Source organism: Electrophorus electricus, chromosome 4 (assembly GCF_041902795.1).
Source record: "Electrophorus electricus isolate QZ-2024a chromosome 4, ASM4190279v1, whole genome shotgun sequence".
In the NCBI taxonomy this organism is placed as follows: Eukaryota; Metazoa; Chordata; class Actinopteri; order Gymnotiformes; family Gymnotidae; genus Electrophorus; species Electrophorus electricus.
The window spans coordinates 818,981-838,101 of record NC_137500.1 but is presented as its reverse complement, the minus strand read 5'-3'; the positions used below and the strand labels follow the sequence as shown (position 1 = coordinate 838,101).

The 19,121-nt window shown below is 42.9% G+C and overlaps 1 protein-coding gene across 5 annotated transcripts in view; it reads right to left on the bottom strand.

Moving 5' to 3' along the window:
* The window catches only part of tnxbb (tenascin XBb), a 30,592-nt gene extending 19,161 nt beyond the window's left edge, over positions 1-11,431 (bottom strand). For 2 of the 5 annotated variants that reach the window (XR_014123011.1, XM_027020404.3), the window contains exons 1-4: positions 11,259-11,430; positions 6,580-7,188; positions 5,245-6,057; positions 4,447-4,562 (exon numbers count right to left, since the gene is read on the bottom strand). Coding sequence is in view for 4 of the 5 variants with exons in the window: in XM_027020404.3 (XP_026876205.3) it covers positions 4,447-4,562; positions 5,245-6,057; positions 6,580-6,982 (1,332 nt within the window). In the remaining variant the exon portion in view is untranslated. Of the gene's footprint in view, positions 1-4,446; positions 4,563-5,244; positions 6,058-6,579; positions 7,189-11,258 lie in introns of all 5 variants that reach the window. The other 3 variants (XM_081711763.1, XM_027020402.3, XM_027020405.3) reach the window with 3 other exon arrangements.
* Between the last annotated feature and the right edge of the window lie 7,690 nt (positions 11,432-19,121).

The window sequence follows — 19,121 nt, the reverse complement described above, 5'->3', positions numbered from 1 at the left end:
GAGAGTAATGTTATTCCCAAACATCACTCCCTCTCTCACTCCCTCGCTTTCTCTTCTCTCTCCCTCTCTCACTCCCTCTCTCTTCTCTCTATACACAAAGACTTTTCCCTCCCAAATGCACCACTCTGCAGTATTCCCATTCACATTCATTCACTGTACTGAAGAGACCTCAGACCCCTGGAAGTACATCTGTACAGAATCAGATTTTTGTGTGCTCAGATACTGCAAGATGACAAAAGGTTAAATGTCACCGATAGGGAAAAATACTTTCCTTCAAAATGTCATAGTGTGGAAAGCTTGAATAATCTGCCCTAGAAGCACAGGCCTTCACTTTGTGAGCAATATAAAAAGACACATCACTATATGCATCCAGTGCACATGCCAGAACCAGAGTTGGAAGTGTGAGAAGGAGCTGATCCTGTGTCAAATGTGCCCCTCCCATCTCATAACGAATATATTAGCATATTCATTATGATTCCCAGGCCAGCACCTACCTGGGGAGAAAAGCTTTACACATCAAATGAAATCGTTTATGAAAACTTGTGGCACTGGTTTTTAATTGGTCGAAGTAAGCAGACCACTCACTTCCTTTTCCTGAATGTCTTCGATAAGAGGAAAAGAAGAGAAAAATAAATCATTATGTAATGAGAGAATAACTATTTTTCTTCTCTTTTTCTGGTGTGGTGTTCTATTGAATGACTGTTATTACATTTGAAGGCACCAGGGTTAAGTGGGGAGACATCACCAGAGGCTTGATGCCAATGGGACATGGCAAAGTAGCACCTATTCCAGGAAACTCCACTGACCGTCTGCCCACGGAGAATCACTAGGGGGATTTGAGGGAACTGAGACTGTATTTCAAAAAGTCAGTCATTCTTCCAGCAAATGAGACGTGCTCAGATGGGATCTAGAATTTGAACACCACCTAGATTAGGTATTTTAGGAGCTGTAATATAGCACGTTTGGACATGTTGGTGCATCCTTGGTAACTAGGACATCCCTTGTCTCTATGAACTACAAGGTCTCCAATCCAGTGCAGCTGTTCCCTTCTCCACAGATGACCCGTGATCCAGACTGGATTGGCCATAATCTAGGAACAAGCAGGTTTAAGAGGTATAGATTTGTTTAGCAGGCCAGAAATGAGTTCCAGCATCTGTGGTCACAGTGGTTCCTGTGTTATCTCCAGGTCTGATTCTACATGCCTCTGCTCTGATTTCACCCTCTACAACTTGCATCTGTGAAGGGACTATGACTGTTCGGCTGGGTAGGGCTCAGCTGAACCCACATCTAAACACTGGATAAGCAACGATTGTGCTATATATACTATATGTCTGATCAGTCTGATGAAAGTAATCTCATACAGAACAGATAAGAGTAATCAGTGTCATTCCTAAGTAGTAAATAGTACTAAATAGCATTTAATAGTGACAGTGGGTCTAACATACTTGTACAGTGCTAAATGAATTAATTACTGTCATAAGGTTTGCGTGTGTCTGTGTGTAAGGTTTGTGTGATTCATTAGAACCTCCAAGCCACATGATGTCCCTGTTCCAGAATGCAGTGTAAAGCTCAGGATGAGCCCTTACACACCGTCATAATTACAAACATACATACTAGCAGCCTGCGTAAGGTGAAGGTCTGAGAAATCATTTTATATGACTTCAAGTGTTTGATAATCAGTCACTTTGATAATAAATTTCAGAATAAAGATAAAAATATATTGATTTATTGTTTTCAGTTCACACTAGAATTTCATTACATGGCACTGATTCTATGAAAAGAATAATTTGATGTCATTCCCTTAATAGAGAGGCTGCATATCACTTTATGGTCAAATGTGCCATTTTATGTAACGTGTCCTCTGGTCAACATCAAGAGCTTGTATTTGCTCCTGCCAACTGTCATTAATCAGCCTGTGAAAAGTCTGCTGCAAATGTACTTTGTAGCGAGCAGTCTGTATTTCAGGCGATTTACAGGCTTCACCACACTCGCCCAGTGTGTTCTCATGACCCACTGATTAGTCGTACTCACTCAGACTGCTTTTTCGCTATAAGTCCATCGAGGACTATAGAGATTAATAACAAAGACAAGAGGAAGGCGGCTGCGCTTTAGGCATTAGGGGTTGGGAGGTTCCTTACCACAGCACACTGCTGCCTTTCCGGGAGTTCCATCCCACGACACTGCCGTCTTCCTGGTCGGACTTTGTGAGCCCAATCAATCCGATTTTCCTTGCCTTTGTTTATTTTCTCATGCCACAAAGTCATATTTAAATAAAAACATTTGTGGGCTTGTCCGTGTGTTATGTAGCATCTGTAGGTCAAAGCCAAACAGGAAGTTGCAGTGTTTGGAAAGTTTCTCCTTCTTTTGGAGATGGTGAAGTTGGAAGTGACAGGTGCCATTTTTAATCACTGCTCAGGTTAAAATGTATATGCACCCTGGGATGGATTGGTCTTTCTTGTGTAGATAACATGGTATATAGTTTCGCACAGGTTTGAAAAACTCAGAACTCTGCATTACTGGACAGAGTGAAAGTGCAAAGTGCCTTACTAATAAAGCCTAAATCTGTGCTCCTGCTCATCTGGATGTGATGCCTGAGCAGAGCACTAAGACACAGTCCACATGGGCCTGAACTGTATCGTCCTGAGCCAGCAAAGGAAGCTTCCAGGTTGAACTGTGTTTTGTCCAGTCCAGCTCCTGAGAGAAGATTCCTGGCTCATCACTGGAACTCTGCCGTGACTTCACGCTTCACTGCCAGAGAGAGTACTGGCACTGTCACTCACTACGTACTAAATCAGAGTTTTTTAGGCCGATATCAAAAGCAATTGACTGGTTTTTCCATTGCTGGATTTCTCTGCCTCTCGAATAAACATACCCTTCCGTGTCCCGTATGTGAGGCATAGACTGGCAAAAACAATCAGTTTTTGGGTCACCATGAGCAAACAAAATTAGTTTTTGGGTCGTCATGTGCAGTGCTTGCCAGCAACTCTGACGCTCAAGAACAAAAACAACAGTAACGGCAACAAACTCCAAGCAGAGCTGATATCTGAGTGTGAGATCCCAAACAGTGTGCCTAAAGCATGGCCTGTAGGCAGCCTGGTGGTCAGCAGGGTGGGAGTCCTTTCACTCACGCAGCTCTGCATGCAATTGACCTTTTAGCTTTGATTCGATTCGCTCTGACTCAGAGGCATGTGTCCTAAAAATGGTGCCGTGACCCCGTGCAGCACCTTGAGGGATCCCATCTGTGCTGAAATGCATCAAAGAGTCTGGAGAGAGGACAGGGGCATAAAAAGAAAGTTCGGGAGGGAAGGGAACGTTTTCTTAGAGCTCACACCCATCCCACACCGCCCCTGATCTGTGCGACAATCAGACAGGCAGCATTTAGGAACAGGAGTTTTGACAGCTTGAACAGAACTGGCTGTTATAACACAGGAGGAAGGAATCTATCCGCAGATCAGCAGTCCTGCTGTGATATGAACTGAGCTCCTGGTGTAGGGTCTCTAGATCTGAGGAGCTGATGTAAGATGTTGAGAGGAAATCACAAGTTGAACGTTAGACAAAATACCACTCGTGCGATCATGAGAAAAATTAAATAAAAATGTAAAATGTGACAGTTTAATAGATCAGTAGGAATTAAAATCCATCCATTCCAAATTAATTTTTAATTAACTGAGTTTTCCAGGTGTTTTAAAGATTCTGTTTTTGTCTAATGTTTAATTGTACTTGGATGAGTTTCATTTCCTGTTTGATTTAGGTAAGACTGCACTGACAGCTCTTTTCTACATTGAGTTCACTAGATTGGCCTGTTGTTCATGTTGTTGTGAAGCAGTTTCATCAGTCACACTGTTCTAGACCGCAGGTCTGTGGGTGACAGACAGGTGCAATGTGGAGGAGAAACCTCAGAGTGAAATTCCAAATGACAATAAAATGCCTCTTGACTCTTGTATTTCTTGTGAATGTCATGGTACAGGAAGTGGTTTGTGGTAAACCACATAAGTGCAAGTAAATATTGGGCAAATAATGTTGGAGGATGAGGTAGTGATGTGTGTGTGTGTGTGTGTGTGTGTGTGTGTGTGTGTGTGTGTGTGTGTGTGTGGTGTTGGGGGGGGCGGTGTGAAACCAAGTAAGTGTATGAGGAAATGAAAGTTGAAAATAGAAATGGAACATCATTGTGATCCATTAAGTGAGCTAGGTTAAGCTAGAGTGAGTAAGGGAGAAGTAGAGTGAACTAGAGTGATCTAGGGTGAGTTAGGGAGAACTAAAGTAAACTAGGGTGAGCTAGGGTCAGTTAGGGAGAACTAGAGTGAACTAGGGTGATCTAGAGTGAACTAGGGAGAACTAAGGGGAACCCTACTTGTTAATATTTGAACTCTGCATATTACCTTATTGCTCATATTTCTACAGTTTGGCTGTGTGCCTTCCTGCAAGTGGAGGTGAGTGGGGCATTACCTCACTGGTGAAGGTGATGTGGTAAGTGTCATACTGCACAGCAGGTGGAGTCCAGGACAGGGTGACGGAAGACTCCGTGATGTCCATGGTTCTGAGATTAGACACACCGCTTAGAACTGAACAGGCGAAGGGAGAGGAGAGGAGGGAGTGAGAGAGAGAAAGAGAAAGTGAGAGAGAGAGTGAGAGAGAGAGAGAGAGAGAGAGAGAGGAAGAGAGAGGAAGAGAGAGAGAGAGAGAGAGGGGCAGAGATTGGTACCACATGATTTTCTCAAACCTGCAGTCTGTCTCAGTCAGTCTAATCTGCAGACAACCTGCACTTCAGTGTATACAAGCAGCCAAGGCTGAGGAAGTTGTTTCTGAGTTTATCTGTGCAACAGATGTGTGTTGTTTTTGAGATGTTTCTATTTTTTGAGATGTGTAGTTCGTGAGATGTTAGTTGTTTTTTAAGTGTTCGAGGACCCAAATACATTTTCTTTAAGGCACTAAAGACACTAAGGAAGCCTGTTTCTAACTCAGATTAATGCTGGTCATTTAAAAACCAGTTTGCATCGCATAGATTTCTCAGTATAAATGCTACAATATTGATGTAACCATTATGTTTTTTTACCAGTTAATACAAATATGTAAGTAAACTGGCTTTTCCATTGCAACTGCCAGTCTGTGGCCCATATTAATGCTTAAGGCTGTAAGAATCAGATCAATCAGACAGTGACTGACGTGAGGAGCACCACATGCCAGCGGACCCCTCACATGGTGCTCCAGACGGAGGGGTTTATGGGAAGGTTCTGCTCCACTCACCTATACTGCAGTCACCTCCCGTGAAGCCGTCCTCACACTGGCCACAGTCAGGGCCTGTGGCTCTGCGCCAGCACACACACTGACCGTCCACACAGAGTCCTCGGCCACTGCAGTCTTTGGGACAGGCTTTGGTGGAACAGTCAGGCCCAGCATAGTCCTCGTCGCACACACACTGACCGTCCACACACTGGCCTCGATTGTTGCAGTTTGCAGGGCAGGATTTAGACAAGCAGTCCACACCAGTGAAACCAGAGTCACACTCACACTGTCCATTAACACATCTGCCTCTATTGTTACAGTTTCCTGGGCATGACCTCTCAGAGCAATCTGGACCAGTGAATCCAGTTTCACACACACATTTTCCATTCACACATCGACCCCTTTTGTTACAGCTACCAGGACATGTCCGTGCTATGCAGGCTGCACCAGTAAAACCAGTATCACACATACACTTCCCATTTACACACCTCCCACGGTTGCTACAGTTTTTGGGACATGCTTTAACGGCACAGTCGGGGCCTGAGAACCCTGATTTACACACACACGCTCCATTCACACACCGCCCATGTTGGCTGCAGTTCCGGGGACATAAGGCCTCAGAGCAGTCCGACCCGGTAAAACCAGGGTCACACACACACTGACCGCTCACGCACATCCCGTTGTCGTGGCAATTGCTGGGGCAGTTGGACATGCTGCAGTCTGGCCCACTAAACCCAGGGAAGCACTCACACTTGCCCTCTACACAGTGGCCATGGTCACTGCAGTCATCTGGACATGCCTCCGTGGGTGGACTGACAGTAGTACAGCCCCTTCCTGGGTGCAGAAAGACAAGTAAACAACACACACACATACCGCTGTGGAAATACAACCCTGGCAAACTTTTGCATTTAGGAAGGAAAATATCTGTCTGCATATCTGCATAATAAAGTTCTGGGTTGTCTGTGTAAACAAACACGTGTGTAACTAGAAGCCTGAGCAAATGTAAAAAAAAAAAAAAAAAAAAAAAGCTAAAGTTTGGATTAGGTGTAGTACTGACCTCTAAAATACAAAAGACTCTTTTGTATTTGATCAAGCTTTTAATTTCCTTCTGTGAGTTTTAAACATGTCATTTATATCGCCCCCAGCCCCACCAGGTAAGCATGTGTTTTAAGATGTCATGTCCAGTGCATTTGTCAGGCCGAAGTACTAGGGTGTGTCCTGAGTTAGAAGCAGTGTGCTGACATCAGTGCACATGTTGCCAGTTCACGGTGTGATCATAGCTTAGCTCGGCTAACGACCGCTCGGCTGGAGTGCGCTGTATCGTGCAGGCGGAACGGCTGTAAGGGACCTGGGTACCTTTACTCTGCTGGGAGGTGCAGCAGCCTCCGTCCGGACCGCCACACTTATCCCGCAGCTCGGAGACCTCCTTCTCCAGCCTCTCGATTCGCTCCCGAATCGCAACCAAGTCCACCTCGCAGCCGCTGCAGCCGGGCGCCGCCGTGGCAGCCCCGGAAAGCAGACGGATGCGGTGCGTGAGGACGACGGTGGAGTCACCGTCCAGCTCCACCTCCCTCCCTTCTGCTTGGCCTGACTCTGAGGGCTCACCCCGCACACACGGCTCCGATATCACAACTTTAATTGGCTGGGGTTTGGTGTCCCTGGAATCGCGCTGAGACGCAGACTGAAGAGCTGCATTCTGGAGCAGCAGCAGGGCGGGGCTCGGGAGGAGGACGAGGATGAAGTGGAAGAGGAAGGACATTTTTTGAAGGCAGTGAACAACTTGTGGTCCTACGTTTGTCTGCCAGGCGTGGTGATGATTTGTCTTCTTTCAGTTTAAGAAGTCTTTTTATTTTACTGCCCTTTACTCAGAGTTCTTAATTTCTGTTGTGGTGTATCACCTCCCTGTGCTGAACTCATTCACCAGCTTCTTCCAGCATAGACTTGATCCTCTGAAAGCAGCACAAACTAAAACAAAACCAAACAAACAATTTTATGGTCCAATTTGTCAGAACATTATGGTGCATGCTCAGAAAAACCCCCATGGTTAATTATCACCTATGTTGCTGTGTTTCCTGTGTACAGTGTACAGTAATAGTGTTGTTTTCTTGTTTTTCAGCTGGTGGAGGAGAAACGGCTGGAAAGGAGCCTCTGTAGCTGTGTAACGTGAAATTACCACACAAAACTGGTGATTTGTAGTGCACATGAGAACTGCAGATGACATTGCAATGGTTACAGAATGTGTAAGCACACACCCACACACCCACATGCATATGTGCATGTACACACAAACACACACACACAGAGATAGAGAGAGAGAGAGAGAGAGAGAGAGAGAGAGAGAGAGAGATTGATTGATTCCTGGATTGTGTGGTCTGTTGTAATAACCGTGTTAAACCTGGCCCCATCAGGACACATTATGAAGTATGTGACAGCTGCAAACTGTCCTATCTCATGATACACCTGGAGCAATGGGAGGTTGCTGTTTACAACTGTAGCTAAGTATGGTGCAACCAGGAAAAAAATTTTAAATTACAACCCCAAATAAAGTTATAAGTAGCATTGTGGATAACGACAAACACTTAACTTTTGTCTGATTTTAAAATTGTCATTAACTTCGGGAGGTTTTAAATGCAAGCTGAGGTAATCATATTAGCTCGCTAAATGAACTAGTTAACGCTAGCCAACCAAACTGATTGTCGAAGCCTACTGATAGTCAAGAAATATATGTTACCCAATAACGCAGAATCAGAGGTTGGGGTACGTTAAACGTGGGGATTAATGTTGGTGTTTATATGATCTTGTTTTTGTCATTTCAGTAGCCATTACGCACTGCTCAGTGAGGCTTGATCGCTCATTCAGTCTGTATAAACTTTTGCAGAACAACAGATCTGAAATAGATTTGATCTGCGTGAACTTCACACCATTTAGTTTTCTGTGATTTAAAGGGTTGACCAAGTAAACTTGGTTTCAAATGAGCAAGTCTTTTGCAGGTTGAGGTTGTTTGTTTATTTTGTTTGGTTAACCTACCTTCGTTCTGAAGCAATTTGACTTAACACCTTTTGTGATTTTACTGGTTGAGAACTAAGTGCTACAATATCTAAAAACCTGATTTAATTAATGATTAACTCTGGAATCAGACATTAATTAACAGATATTTAAAATATCAAGAGAATATGAATGCGTAAGATGACTTTTCATAACTATAGAGCATAAAATGTAAAAAAACAAAAAACAAAAACATAACTGAACTTATGTGCAAAGCACATCTCTAAATGTAGTCATACTGGTGAAGAGCTGGTGCTGAGACAGCTGCAGCCAGAATCTCCTGTGGGTCTTCACCTGATCTAATCATCCCTAAGCATTCTACAGCTCCATCTCATAAAGGTTCTAAAGCACCATCTCATTAGGCTTCTACAGAACCACCTCATGAAAGTTCTACAACTCCATCAGATTAGGGTTCTACAGCACCATCTCATGAAGGTTCTATAGCTCTATCTAATTAGGGTTCTACAGCTCCATCTCATACAGACACACAATTTCAAAGTGTACTGGGCAAACTGCATAGACAAAACATTTGCCTGAACCCACATCAATATGTCACCTTTTTGTATAACCCCACCTCTGTAAGGGACTATTTTAACACACAGGGAATGATGAACACCTGTGGTGCTGACACTGTAGTGCAGACAGACACACTAATGCACACAGACACTGCATGATCTTATCAAGGAGAGCTCTATTTAAATTTCACTGCTTTCATAACCTTGACTTACTCCACCCTAACATAAATATATTATTAATGAAATGCCTTAAATTATTTAACATTTTCAGGCTGTCAACTGAGTGAAAAAAGCTCTAGGCCTGTGTTTACTGAGTAGCAGTGCTGATCTGGAATCAGGTGCAGGTGACTGTCAACCTCACAGCATGTCACAGCAGGGTCTAAGGTCACAGCAGGGTCTGCCCACCTACAACGTGTGTGTCAAGAACATATCAGAGACATGAAAGAATCGGTTCTGTTTCAGACAGAAGGGGTTGTGTCCTTAACGGCCTTTTGGCTGATCATCGTCTGTTTCTCAAACTGTTTCAAAACCTATTGTACAGGGGTTTTCAAATGAATGTTTTATCACATGTAACTTCATATGATCACACACACACACACACACACATTAACATTTTCATTAATCTCAGTGGAAACTTAATTTATATTCCAGTAAGGTAAACGTACACATACAAAGTTAACGTAAAGTTGCATGAAAAATGTACTTTTAACTATTCTATCCCCATCAGAACAACTGCTGACCTCTGTGACCTTTCAACTTTCATTTGAGCTCCTTGATGCCCTGTTGGTGACCCCTGCGATAGACATTGAACTTACCTGGAAGAGCTTCATGCTGCAAGCAACATGGAGCTCATGTGGAACTAATATATCCCACAATGCATCACAGCAGAGGAACTTATCTATCCTACACAGAGAGATTGACTAACCCCACAGCACAGGGCTGCACAGCACAGAAGATACTCCATTCCACAGCAGAGCTCATGGACCACACTGTTGTCAGTTAATGCTCCACTCCACAACACACACAGCACAATGTGAGACCATGAGAACCACTCTGTCCCACAACACAGCTTAGAAGACGCTCTCCTCCACACAACACCTGAGGAACTGCTCTGCAGCCACAACACAGCTAGTGCAGCACAGAGAGACCCCTCGGTGTTACGGCAGCGCCTAGTGTCTGTGTTTGCAAGCAAACAAAATCAGGTCAACAAACATCACAGCCTGTCCAAATTTCCTCCTAATGTTTACATTTGCTTTAAAAGGTTACAAAATTGTAGCCTCAAGTTACAAACAAACCTCACGTTACCTTTGCCTGCTAAAGTGTTATCTCATAAGTGCAGAAAATAGATTCAGCACAGTTTAAAGGGACAATCTGTCACTATTCAGTAGTAGGGAAAGGTGTCTTGTTTTGTTGTCAGTGGGAACAGTGTCTTATTAATGTGGTCTCTCCTTCACATGACATTGAGGAGCTGGAGGTTTAATGATGGACAAGAATTGGGGACTGAAACAGCAACATGTTATTTGATTTTTAAGACATCAGCAGGAAAAGAAATTCTTAACTTTTAGGTTTCTGGACAAAGGCATACTGTCAGTGCGAGGTATTCATCTCTCCAACACACATAGTTAGTCAGTCAGTGTCTCTGAACCTACATTAACACCCAGAGCAGAGAATCCCTGCAGGAGCATATATCTCCAACACCTTCCTGCTAGCACAATCACCTCCCACATCAGCACCACCAGAGATGGAAGCACACAGGGGGGGGGGGATGAAATATAAGGAAAGCAGCTAGAAGCAAGCCACTATCTTGGAAGTTTGTAGTTATCACTACAATAATTCACAGGCTTATGTAACATTAGACTTTAGTTAAAACCTCATAACACCTGGTACATATTTAGTGGTATATATTTAGAGAACACATGGTATATATTTAGAGAACAATGCAACATTATTCTGATCACCACTGCATAAACACATGCATGCTTTAATAACTGCTGTCTCTTAAAATCTGCCCCTCCAAAAAGCAGATCCTGTGAGTTCACACATAAACTGGACCAAATAAATTACATTTCTGTAATGCCCATCAGCTATTTTTAACATAAAGACTAAACAGTTATTGAATGCTAAACACTATCAAACAGATCAACCCATAACAACTTTGGCTAATGGCTTCCAGAGGTCACAGAGACAGAGAGACAGATGGACAGACAAGCACTGTGTGATGTGTTAGATGTTCGGCTAATAAAATCAGAATGACAATGCTCATTTGGGTTGCAGCGTGCTCGCTGGCATGAGGACATTCACCAGGGCACTCACTCCACAAATATCAGGACCAAATGCACCAGACACAACACCCCAGCCTCCTTCCACACGCACAGCGAGGCGCGTTCCCATGGACACTACTGCCCCCCAGCTTCTACAAGCCTCAGGTGAGCAGAACAGGTCATGACTAGGAGACGAGAGTGTGCAGGGTCTTACCTGAGCAGCGGGTGATGCGTGGTGCCCTGGGTCTGAGCAGTCTGTCACTCAGGCCTCCCTCTTCTCTCGCTCTCTCTCTCTTTCTGTCTGACATCGGAAAGCACTGATTAACTGGCTAGGAAAGAGGGAGGAGGTAGAGGGGAAAGAGATGAGGTAAAGAGGGAGTGAAGGAGAGAAGGAGAGACAGAGAGAGAGAGAGAGAGAGAGGGAGGGGAGCTGTAAAATTCTCTCATACTTCAAGAATTTTTCCTCCCCCCTCCTCTTCTCACCCCCCCCCCCCTCTCTCTCTCTCTCTCTCTCTCTGATGTAATTCTATGTGCTTTACTGGTCCCCTCTGGGCAGCGAATATTGATGGAAAAGATGGAAAACGTGATTTTTTAAATATCTTTTGAATGAATCTTTTGAAAGTTCTTCTTGGATGCTCTGATGTGGTGGTGAGGCATTCCTCATTATCTCCATCTCTCTCTCTTTGCCAAAAGCTCTGAATCTCTGTTTCATATGCACCTCTCCGTGTTTTTTTGTCCATCTGTGTTGGCGACGTGACTTGCTTTATCGTCATAGTGTCCTCTATCAGAGTCCTGTCTAAGCCATGGTTGTAAACACTCAAGTACCTGATGGAAAGTGGTTGGTGCCTTTCTGACATCAGCGCTGACGTGCACAAAACACAAATGGTTTTATCCACGCTGCAGTTCTCATGCGACTGTGAGTCCTGTGTTTTAAATCTATTATTACCTGCATAGCAAGGTAGGTTATTATACTAAAAACATTCCATCTACTGCTAAAATATTTGAATCTGACTTTTCGAATATTAGTTGTATAAGATTCATAGGCTGTTAAGTAATTTTTATGTATATATACTTATAGGTTTATATAAACATTACGTAAGACATATTAATCAAACAGAATAATAATTTAATAATTTAATTGAACTGAACCTATTGCTGAAGTCATAAATCTGCTTAGTGAACTTTGTACAGAATAGTACATGTTATCATTTTAAATTCTGAACTATAGTAAAACACGTACAGCTATGACACATTTGGCGATGTTAATAATCTACTTTTAGGTACAGGACAGACACAAAAACATCCTTCTGTGTTTTTGGTGTGATCCTTTAACACAAACACTATAAGATCCTTTAACACAAAAGCATGATATGATCCATTCACAGTGCCTTTGTGGCAGTTTTAATGAAAACAAATGAAATAATTTCATTTAGGCAGTCCTGGTTTTTCAAAGAAAATCATGTTGGCCATCATTTCAGGGCTTCCTGCCGATGCCTTTGACATCCACTTAGGGAGCGTGTTTTGTCAGTTTTTTTCCTTAGACATACACATTGCTCATGCTGTAAGGAGTCTCAGAGTTAAATACTGCCATACAACATACAATCTTTCATTCTGTTTCTTTCTGATGCTGCACCTTGTGAAAAGCAATGAGAAAATTGTGAGGCTGATTCTGAACCAGTGTCATTAGGGGATCAATGTGTGAAAAATCAGACATCAGGGTTCTGATATCATACATGCCACATACCATCGTGGTGAATTTTTATTCTGAGTACTGGCAATAGTAGAGATGGCAAGTCCGTGACTTTCATCTGAAGAGAAAAGGAGAGGGAGAGAGAGATGGAGAGAATGAGGGGGAGAGAGAGGGAGAGTGAGAGAACAAGAGAGAGGCTGAGAGAGAGAGAGATTCTACCTGTTTCTACCTGACAACAGTCCTGTTCTACGAGGTGATCAGGCCCCTCTGCTTTGAGTTCCCTCTTCCTCTGGAATCAGTAATAATCAAACAGATTATTTGAGTGAGTCACCAGTGAGTCTCTTAACCACTGCCTGGAGTGAAACAGTTAATGATGTCCGGGAAAATGAGGTGGTGTGGGCTTGGGGCTGCTGCGTTCAGCCCCCTCATCCTCTCAGCAGGGGGGGTCAATTTGTATCGGGGACAACAGCAGGTGCAGCATCAGTGCAGTCTCAACACATCTAGCACAGTACACATCCAGGAGTGGGTCGCGTAAGGACAACGACTCACCCACGCACCAGAAACACGAGGACCTCCAAACTCCTAGAAGACGTATACACAGCAGCTTGGAAAACAGATAAACCACTGCAGACTCGTGTTTGCCAACAGCTGGACTGATGTTCTAAGCAGAACACTGGTCATTTGGTCTTTAGGGTTACAGGTCTTACCTGGAGCAGGTGAGATTTTAAGAAATAAAGCTTGTTCTGGGTTGGTTTAGTTGCACATGTGTATTCCAGGCCCAGTGTCTGTCTTCAGACAGGCCATTAGATGCTCCCCCGCTCCCCAAAGTTCTGAGCTCAACACTAATGTCACTCCAGAATAATTAAAACAGCATCAGTGCTTATACTTGGAATTGGACGAAATTTAAACTCTCTGTCTTAGGGAAACTCTCCCTTCAGAACACCCATCAGCACATGCCTGTGGTTCCAGTATTTCCGAAGGGGCTTTGAATCATGTCATACAAAACCTGGCAGTAATTTGTTCACGGTACTGTGGGGTTTCAGACGTCAGTGCAGCCCAGCTGCAATAGCTATGACCCTGAAGCAGTGGTCATAGCATATTCTTTTGTTTGTTCGATCTTAAAAACTCTGCATGTGTTTTAAAACCTAACATACCCAGAATGCTCTGAAAATCAGAAACTCTCGATAAACAGAATATTCCTCCATTGGGTTTGGTCTGACATGTCTAGTTAAGTGAAGTAATACAGTTAGGTTTCTCATCTTATTGCACACTGATAAATATACTGTGTGTGTGTGTGTGTGTGTGTGTGTGTGTGTGTGTGTGTGTGTGTGCGTGTATACCTTCTCTGAAACAAAATGATTTTGAAGTTAAAATAGTGAAAGTTGGCACATGTATCCAGGGTACTATCTGTTCTCCAAAGCTGATGCCTTTTAATGTATCCAAAACAAATTAATGCATGAATAAATTAAAGTGGAAGTGTGTGAAAGGGCGTTGGTGCTTTTGTAGAAGGTCAACAGAACCACCATTACTACACAGCACACTGTAAATCACTAATGTGTTGGTGAGCTCAGCGAGCGCTCAGCGGCTGTTCTAGAAGGATCCTTCCTTATTTTCTTCTTCAAAGGAACTTTGGCTGTTCCCCACAGAGGTCAAACTTTGGGTTCACGGGTATCTTTGCACCCAGGACACGTGTGGGCGTTGGCTCCTGTGTTGGATTCTGGCTTCATTCCCTCACCTTATGCATATTATATTGCCAGCAAACGTACAATTGCAGGTCTGTGTGTGTGTGTGTGTGTGTGTGCGTTTGTGTGTGTGTCTGACTACTTATGCATGCATAGTCATGTGAATGGGCATGTGAATGAATGAGGTAAATGTTTTAGTTTATTTTTGCATCATTATATTTATTATGAATATTTTCATTTTTATTCGGTCCTTTTTTAATTCTACCTTTCAATTTATTCAGATTGCTGTCACTCATGTAGCATTAGCACCAAGAAAAAAAATATCTTTCTATATGTGAGTGTACATGGTAAATAATGTATCATGATGTGTGATGAGGTTGTGTTCTTGTTTGTGAGTGTATGTATGTATATGTGTGTGTGTGTGTGTGTGTGTGTGTGTGTGTGTGTGTGTGTGTGTGTGTGTGTGCGCGCGCGTGTGCACACACGTGTGTGTGTGATTGTGTGTGAGCCCAAAATACCACTCACAGCATGTCGATATCATGAAGACCTCATTAACAGCACAGAGGGGAGAACTTTCACACTTTAAATTACCTACCACTCCTCAGACAGTGAATGCAAAATTTCATGCCAGAGTTAATGATATAACCCGTGATTTAAGGCAATGAATCACAGGAAAGGAAGTTTACTGGCTCTCCCCGAGGTCACACAACTTTGACACAGGTCCAGACCATCAAAATTAAGGATTTGTCATTTCCTCTGGCGAGGAATTTTAATACTAATGGACACTGCATTAATGGCATATCTGTTTGCATTGGCAGTTGTTACTATGGCAGCAATGAAATAAGGAAACTCAATGAAAAAGACCTGATCTACACTCTTAAACTTTAGAACCCCATGGAATGAATGTGATGATTTCAACATCTACTCCTCCTACTACTAATTCAGAAGCACTTTGTTTGCACAGCTGATGAAGGACCCCTGTCTGAAACATCCTGTTTCTCTGGAAACTCTGTGACCAAAATAACTAAAGAAGGGTGTTTTTTTCTGACATTGTGACCATTTTTACACATTGCAAAAATGTATTAGATGAATAAATTATGAATATTTTACCCTCATATTGGACTGTCCCTGCGTGATGACACCTTTGTGAATAAGGTAGATGGGTGAAACTCTCACATTTCCCGAGCACGGAGGGGATGTGGAGCCCAGAGTAAATATTCTTTACTGTGAGTTCTGGCTAGCGGGCAGCTCAGGATCTCCATTTCTACATTTCTCCTGTGGAGGTTTGGGCCACACAGCTATCAAAACTGTTTACTTATGCAGTGTGGTTATGCAGGTTATTAATTTCACTGCTCTGTTTAGGTTGTTAATCTCACTGTTGGGTGTAGGTTGTTAATCTCACTGTTGTGTTAAATTATTAATCTCACTGCCTTGTGTAGGTTATTAATCTCACTGCTCTGTTTAGGTTATTAATCTTACTATTGTGTTTAGCTGCAGTGTTTGAGTTATCTGATTAACCATTTAGCTGCTGCGTTTTGGCTGCAGGTTAGCAGGGTAACTGCTGTGTTGAAATTGTCTGAAATTACTGCAAGTAAACCCCCATTTCAGAGTTGCATGGTGGTATAGACTAAAGCAGCAAATTATGTCTGTAATTATAAATGATGTCAGGTTATTTTGAAATGATCAAGTTATGTTATCTATGTGATGAAGTCTATCAAGCCTGGGCTGAGGAGGACTGATGTGCCCCACTACAACCAGAATGTGGGCGGTTGGGTGGAGCCAGCAGGATCTCCGGAGGGCAGAGCCCGAGTCCCTTCCCTTCGGCGGACTTGCTAGTGAGACTGGAGGGGTCTGCCCAAAGCCTCAGAGGCAACCCCCTCTGGGGCGCCTCTAGAGCGGCAGGAATAAGAAGGACCATTCAGGGGAGGAGCACAGCCAGAACCGGGGCGGACGTGCACCCCTGCGTGTCCGTTGAGGCTGGGAACACGAAAGTGTTTGTGTGAAGGCGCTTATGTCTGTATGTTTGCACCCATTGTCTGTTTGTAGATGCATCACTTTGCGGGTAAAGCGAAGGACTGACCCAAGAGAGGCAGGCACTCTGCCTTTCTCCCTATTTGGTGAAGGTCTCCCAGGTGGGAGGTTCCTGGCCCGTCTTGTGCTGGATGGGCATGGCTGTACTGTGTGTGTGTACAGCAGCCTGGATTTCACTATCCCAGAAGGGGAAAGCGTCAGGAACCACGTCCCTAGGGAGGGGTCGACGTCGGGGAATGTCTCCCCTCGCATGTTACGAAGAGCTTGCTGGACTGCCCTGAAGGAGGCAGACATCCTGCCTCCCTCTCTCCTGTTGAGAGGTCTCCCGGGCCACCGGTTCCTATCCCGCCATGTGTTGGGTGGGCACCGGCCATTGCTATGTCGTGTGGGTGTTTATAAACACCCTTACATAAAGACAAACGCCTCACATATGTAAGTGTGCTTGACCAACATAATGATTCTGTTTTTACTGCACTATTTTTAAAACATTCTCTAACTACACACCCTTACGCTGGTCCTCAGGCCAAGCGTGTTGAGTTTGAATAGAGACCGTATGTAATAGTAGCTGAAGCGGTATGTGGACACTCTCTCTGGACACACACACGGTCCTTTACATACATTCATAACAACGGCCCTTCTTCAGGTCTCAGATATATGTAAAGAGAAAGACTGATGGATGGACGGACAGATTGATTGATCTCCCAGCACAAGATGAGAGATGAGCTCTGTCCAGACTGTGGGAGATGTGATCTGCTACGACCATCGAAGCAAACAGAGCATGTACTCACCCCCACATGTGGCACTATGTGGAGAAAGAGACAGTCTGTTTAAGAAGCAGAGGAGAGGCTGGAAGGACATCAAGAAACAACTCAGTTTGAAGGCTATCACTCCTTCGAGAGAGAGAAGGAGAGACAGAGGAAGAAAGAACGTGAGACGTGGAGATGTAAAAACAAGAGGTTTATTTATAAAGCACCTTTCCCAAGCTGTGGCATCACAAAAATCAAGAATATGAGAATATCATAATAATCAAACAGCAGACAGGGAAAGGACACCAAAAGGGCAAGATAGAGTCCGACTTCATGACTTTACAAGACAAGAGATATTTTATTTCTTTCATTTTTTAAAACAATATGGTCCCAATGATCTAATGAAAGAGTAAAGAATCAAAAACTGTCCGGGAAGGCAAAGATTAGATATGTGAAAGGATTAGATATGTAAATTAGATATGTGAATTAGATATGTGAAAGAATTAGATGTGTGAATTAGATATGTGAATTAGATGTGTGAAAGGATTAGATGTGTGAATTAGATATGCGAAAGGATTAGATATGTGAATTAGATATGTAAAAGAATTAGATATGTGAATTAGATATGTGAAAGAATTAGATATTTGAATTAGATATGTGAAAGGATTAGATATGTGAATTAGATATGCGAATTAGATATGCGAAAGAATTAGATATTTGAATTAGATATGTGAAAGGATTAGATATGTGAATTAGATATACGAATTAGATATGTGAAAGAATTAGATGTGTGAATTAGATATGTGAATTAGATATGCCAAAGAATTAGATATGCGAAAGAATTAGATGTGTGAATTAGATATGCGAAAGAATTAGATGTGTGAATTAGATATGTGAATTAGATATGTGAAAGGATTAGATATGTGAATTAGATATGTGAATTAGTTATGTGAAAGCAGACACACTCCAGCCACCAGGGAGGGCTGTTCCAGAGTGGTGAGAAGCTCCGTGAGGTTGAGGGAGAGCTGTTCCACACAGCTATGGTCTTTTTTAAACTCTTTGACACTAAACCAAGGCCAGCACATATCAGATGACAGAGAGCTGCAGAAACAGCTGTCCCCCATCAATTATGTAATTACACCATCTATTAAATAAAGAGCCAAAACAGGCCTTCTATCAGAAATAATTTTGTTGTTAGAAAACAGGATGCACAATCTTACAAGTGTCAGTCAAAAATCTTTAACTAAAAATCTAAATCTGTAATAAAATACCTTTGAACTAAACCCCATCTCAGCTGGGAGTGAGTGGTACAGCCTTAATAACACTAAAAGTTGGACTTTTTGCTTTGAAATTTGTCGGTGCTTCGAGGGAGATAAGAACACTATATTTCACCTATAACACACCTAAGTTTCAAACATCTGTCAGGACAGTGCTGCATGCTGCATGAAATGCTTAGGCCAGTCCTTTCCATAGGGGTCGAACAACCTGAGCAAAAGTAACACCAAGAACAAATCTGATGTTTTAAAGACCCCCTCCAGTGGAAAAATCACATTTTTAACGTTGGTAATTAATCCTTGTGGTGTTTTTATATAGGCTAGAAGACAAATTATGAGTGATGTAAGGAATCAACACCATTGGCTAAGCATTTCAGCTGCAACTGCAGTGTACCACTCAAAAACATAGATTAAGACAGCCAGAGGTTAATACGTAACAAACCTAAGGGACCAATGCCATCGTCGGGGTGGAGCTTTCCATATCATTAGCCTAATCTTGCAGTCAAACAAGGTGTATCAGAGGAGAAGCCAAGTGTAGTATCATATTTTGCAAACTAAATTTCACTATTTTCAGATTGATGGCAGAGATGTGTTCTGCTTTTGGTTACAAAGCTGTAAAAGGAGATGTGAGCCATCATGAAATGATCTTAAAAC